At 36.5% G+C, this 5,880-nt stretch overlaps 1 protein-coding gene across 1 annotated transcript; it reads right to left on the bottom strand.

The window, feature by feature from the left end:
* Nucleotides 1-1,129: 1,129 nt before the first annotated feature.
* LOC140979016 (uncharacterized) lies at nt 1,130-5,459 on the bottom strand. The gene is made up of 7 exons (XM_073444368.1): nt 5,028-5,459; nt 4,000-4,140; nt 3,556-3,921; nt 2,658-2,900; nt 2,411-2,503; nt 1,809-2,009; nt 1,130-1,574 (listed from the first exon to the last, which is right to left on the bottom strand). Exons 1-7 carry the CDS (start codon nt 5,340-5,342, stop codon nt 1,362-1,364), a joined length of 1,572 nt encoding a protein of 523 aa, XP_073300469.1. The 5' UTR covers nt 5,343-5,459; the 3' UTR covers nt 1,130-1,361.
* Between the last annotated feature and the right edge of the window lie 421 nt (nt 5,460-5,880).

Below are 5,880 nucleotides of genomic sequence, written 5' to 3'. Positions count from 1 at the left end.
TATAATTTCAACCGATGTCAGCTGTGAAACAATCGTGTTGAATTCATTGATGTGTTTAGTCACCGATGCATCTTCTCTCATCTTCAAGTTAAATAACTTCTTCATGAGATATACTTTATTATTTGCCGATGGCTTTTCGTACATGTCCGACAAAATGGACATCATCTCCTCCGTTGTTTTTGCCTCCGCCACGTTATGTGTCACGTTCTTCGTTAGGGTCAATCGTATTACACCTAACACTTGTCGGTCAAGAAGCTTCCAGTCATCATGCTCCATCTTTTCCGGCTTCTTTCCAGATAGAGGTTGATGCAACTTCTTGCTATACAAATAATCAATAATTTGAAGTCGCCAGAACGTAAAATCTGTACCGTCGAACTTGTTGATACCCGGTCCCGATCCATCATCTCCGGCCATCACTTCTCTAGCCTTAGCAAAAAATCTAAAAAATCTTTTCTGATGTGGAAGATCAGACAAAGCTGCAACCACAGAGCATACTCAGAATTCTTAAGAATTTTCACAACAAGGCTCTGATACCAGTTGTTGGGGAATTACACCCAAGCGATGCCGACCACGATGATAATACCCAATAATTGCGGAATAAAATAACCAACAAGAACACAAAGATTTACGTGATTCACCCAATATAGGCTACGTCCACGGAGCACTACAACTTTTATAACTGGAAGAAATATTACAACAAGTGTATACACCAATACACTCAATATTTCTCACACTCCCAACCCGAGTATACCGAAAAAATAATTTCTAACTCACACAAGAGAATTCTCGCACTCAAGAAAAAAATACACTCTTATTTTCTATGCACTCTCTTTTTTATCAAAGCTAAAAAGCTTTTGAATTTGTGATACAATAACTGAGGGAATTGAGCTCTATTTATAACTAATTCTCTCAAGCAACTTTATCAACAATCCGATGTGGGAAAAGATTTTATTATTATTTTATTTAATGTGGATCTCACTTCATTAAATAAAATCTTACCTGACATATCATTCCGACTATATCCACTGTGATACAACGGTGAACAGAATATAAATTACACTGTGTATGCATGTTAGTTTACGGGTTAATTTTTAACAAATTCACACTACTAACTTTGATTAAATTGCAATAAGCAACTAACATACTCATTGCTAGTCTTTCATAATATAACATAATATAAAATGTCACGAGTCTAGAAACTTTGTTGAATTCTCACATGGAACCATAAGCTAAATATTACATTCATCACAAGTGGAAACTATTGATCTAAGTTGGACAAATATTACAAGCTAGCACTGCAGTACGAAATTCGATAATTTTTTGTACAATTCTGATCGTATCCAAAACCAAAGATCCAGCAATCAGCAATGAGTAGGCCTCTCATAAGTTGGAGGCAGAGAAGGGCAATTCTCATTCATGTTCGCGTATGGCTCCAAAGTGTTATAAAATGGCAATTCCATTTTATACTCGCCCAATATTTGGCAGAAAGGAAGCTGATCCTCATCATTGTTGCACCAATTTGGCAAATTTGTCCTGTTGCTTTCAAAAATCTTGAGCATGTAAGCGTCCCTGATCTGCAAATGGACAAACAGAGATTATAAGATAAAACAGGAGCAAATCCAGAAATCTGGGGGCAGAGGTGGTGGGGTTGAGCAGGGATGAGGGGAGACAAGCTGGCCAAACGAATGGTTTATGGAGGGACCAATAACAAAAAGTCACATAACTTCTCAAATTTTATTCATCTAAACGGCCTGATAAATAGATTCCTTTACGACGACTGTGTATGGAGACAGGCTCATGGTGCTTACCGTAAACTCAGTTACTTGGATTGAATTTGAAATCGGTCCAAATACTCCAGCTGCTTTATACATGGCAAGAATAAATGCCACGCATGTTGTAGACTTCCCATCACTATAAACCCATTCATCTTGTTCAGGAACAGTGATTAGTTGATCAAAAGTTATGCCACGTTTTTCAGTCTCGGTTATAATTCCATACAAATCCAGATCCTACAAAATTGAAAAAACAAGAGATGAGACATCTGGCAACCGTTAAAACTGAAGTCGGATAAACTTTATCGTTGCTTCCTACGTGTTTAACTTCCGAGTGAGTCCATCAACATAAGCAAGAATAACGCACATACAAGTTTACTCACAATTCAGATTTTTACCAGTAAAATTAACTGAGAAAAAATGCGATACAAAATAGAGATTGTCTTTTCCAGATCAACAATACATTTATCGCAGTATAATCATCACTGGATTCAATTTTAGGCTTGCGTCATCAGTCATAATAATCAAATTTATCCTGAAAATACAGGTTTCAAGTGTGTAATGTGATACTTCAGAAACTAGACGGCAAAAAGACAGATTACGAATTCGATTTTTTTAAAAAAAAATTAACAGGTGACCTCAGTCCCAAGTCGCATATTAAGAGCTTCATTCCACATGTTTGCAGCATATGCTGGCTGCATTCTGGTCCACATAGACATGACAGAAATGACCTGCAAACAATCTTCTGGTCAGGAAAAACAAGCAGTCCTCATTCTAATCTGAATTCAGAAACAAACTCCACTTCAGCGAGTTTTTAATGAAACCAACATTAAGATGTCATATGATTGGAAAATTTCGTTCAAGAGAGCATATATAAACGCATACCAAGTGAGCATCTAGAGGTGGGGGATAATTGTCAGCTACAGTGTCTATCCAACTAAAGATCATATTGTGATAGCCATATGGCTTGCCGGACATCTGCCGAGCATATTCCCAGGCTGCAGAGTTATTAAACCTTGCACGCACTTCTGGATGTAAGGGCAGCAAAGCTATTTGTGGATTGGAACTATCCTTGAGCGCCAATTCCCACCATTCATCCCAGGGAAGTACAACAATAATTTCTTCGCCCTGCAGGTAACAAGGAGACCAGTAGAAAAACAACATAAATATCCTAATGTAAATGACTCTCAAGTATGATAACAACTCAAACCAAGAAATATGATAAACTATTTAAGAGCCATAAATCTCAATCTCAAAACCCTTCTATTAATGTTTTTATACAAGATGACAAATAAATATTTCCTACTGCTACTTGCTATAACAAGTGAAAATACTTCTGAAGAGCCAACTCATCAGGTGTTAAAATAAATTCCTTGACAAGATATCCTTGGCAATCTGATGTATCTCATGTGTCATTACTCCAAATTTGCAATTTCAGCCTTACAAAGTCAAAAGCACTATTAAAGATATTAAAGGGAAATTAAGTAAATAACATTGGCATTACATGGTATTGCAACTTTAAAAATTTGTAATGTTATTTTCATTTTCCAATAGCTATCGAGTTTACCTCACAGGAAATATATTACTGACATAAAAATGCCAAGTTCCCGAATTAATGCTTTCATTAGTAAAAAAGAAGGAAAGAACTAAAATTCAAGTATCTTGGACGCTTCTTCGTTGACATATTATGTTACGAAAATGTGTTAAATCTTAGATTAAAATAGAGGGGAGTCGGTGGAATCAACATTTACATACAGCCAGAAATATATTACACACTGCACACCTTTTCATTCTCGTGTCCAGACTCGCCAACCCAAAGATTACCCAAGTCATCCTTCAGGCATACAGCTGTATGTCCAGCAAATGCACCAGTGACCCACTTCTCCAGTGTCTCAAATCCACCCCATCGTCCACGGATCTTTGAAACAGCTAAAAAGTCTCCAGAATGCACATCTTGTGGGTTGATCGTAGCACGGGATGGTTGATGACGTTTTTCAAATGATGCACTCATATGTTTCTTGAGAAAAGCCAGGTTAGCATTCTGTCCCCAACCAGTGTTGGAAAACAGAGGCAGTATATCAACCATGGATAGCAGTGTCCCAAGCATTCCTGAAGGCATAAGAAATACTGAGATCCCGTGTTGCTTTACCTGCTCAATGGGGTTCCAAATGTCAGCTTATACTAATCAAAGTTATCATAAGCAAGTAACTGCTAAAAAAACTCGTACATATTCCACTTCAGCAGGTTCCTCCCAAGATTCAATTTTAAGAGTGTGGTCTCGGGCAGAAAAATAGTAGTCCCAAGTAACCCTATAAGGCGTAGCAAATACATATAAATCCATACATGTCCAGCTGTGGGCTGCAGCAGTCTGAAAAAAGTAACAAACAGTTTAAACGTAAGTAGAACCTCGATAGATAGACACTAATATTGAAAAAAAGAAAATAGATTCTTTCGAATGGATAGCGCATAGAATTCGATTCACATGTATCAATATATGTAAAAATATATATGATTATCCGGTATCTCCAACCTGCACAGGTCTTGTGGAATAACTACATACTAGTCTTAACAACATCCTTAAATGTATTTATTTATGCATTCTGAACAAATAAGACCTCCAATAAGTAGCAGAATTTTCATCAAACAACTACATTATCCAGATTTTTACAAAAATCAATGAACATTTGTATTAGACATAACTCAACCAACAACAATTGCGAATTCAACCACATCATTGTCATCAATCTACTTATTTGGCACCTTCCCCAAAAAAATTTATTAAGAATTCATCACATCTCCTGCAACAAATGAATCGATAAATCTCAAACAATGCCCATACCATGAACTATCATTTCCCAAACCAATTTTTAGTCTTCAAACTGAATTACACCCTACTCTGCTTGAAACATTTAATTGAGCCATACAAACCTCAATTACTCACAAATATATCAACAGAGGACAAAAGACGTCTTCTGTGAAGTTCTATCGGTTTCAATCTAAGCATTTTTTAACTTTTTATCTGGATGCCATTGTTCTTGTTAGCAATACTCGCACATGATACGTAAGAGCCACATAAATAAATCTCAATTGATATAAAAATATTGCCCACTACGTCAATTTAGCAAAACCGGTATAGCGCCAAACTAATCCACACAATCAAACCAGCATTCCAATTCACAAGCATATCACAATTTCCACTCACGACACACACATTAAAAAAACTGATATACACGTATATATATCAAGATCACAAACCGAGAGATGAATAAGGCCGCCCCCAATCCCCCGATCACCGGAATCAGTGAAGTCAATCTTCGCCTCGTTATCGAAGAAGCAAGCGCCTTTCCAGTTAATCGACCCATTATTCGGCGTCAATGATCCAATGTACTGCGGCAACAAATCCACAGCACTGTGAATGTTGTTAAGGACAGGCCAAGAAATCTGACGCGGCAGCACCGGAAGAACGTCGTTCACTCGAAACGGGACTTTCAGTGCTTCCCCAAATTCAAACCCTAATCCAAGAAGGAAGATAAATCTCAGAATCCATGAAATCTTCTGAGAATCTAGCATAGTTTTGAAGATTGAAAGGAATGAAATGAATCCGAATTTGAGGAATGCAGTTTGATTTCATCTAAAGATTTGACCAGAGGAGAGCTGCCGCCTGCCCCTGGCTCGGAATTTGGATAAAATTTATGGGTAAAATGGTAATTTAAGTTAGAGTCCAGGTGTTCGTAGCTTTGAATGGCACAGGCGTTTTAACTTGGTCCGCACATTTCAACGATACATATAAATTTCATTAATTACCTATTAGTTACTGAATTAGCAAATAGAGTTGTCAAAATATATGTTAAATTCGTCTCCGTCTCCGTCTCCGTCTATATATAGAAAATTTCTCGTCGAAAACTAAAAAAATATAATATTTAGTTAATCTTAAAAAAAATTGGTTGAGTATTAAAAATTATCACTTAAACAAAGTTTTTCAATGGATATTAAATTACCGTTAGTAATCATAAATATTTGACCATAAGTACATGTTATTTCGAGATTACTTTAATTTGAAAGAGTTAATGCATAGTAGTTTTTTTTTTCCAAAATTATATATATTGTA

The sequence above is a fragment of the Primulina huaijiensis genome, chromosome 6 (genome assembly GCF_012295235.1).
Source record: "Primulina huaijiensis isolate GDHJ02 chromosome 6, ASM1229523v2, whole genome shotgun sequence".
In the NCBI taxonomy this organism is placed as follows: Eukaryota; Viridiplantae; Streptophyta; class Magnoliopsida; order Lamiales; family Gesneriaceae; genus Primulina; species Primulina huaijiensis.
The sequence above is the reverse complement of the archived record's forward strand: the minus strand, read 5'-3'. Positions and strand labels throughout refer to the sequence as shown.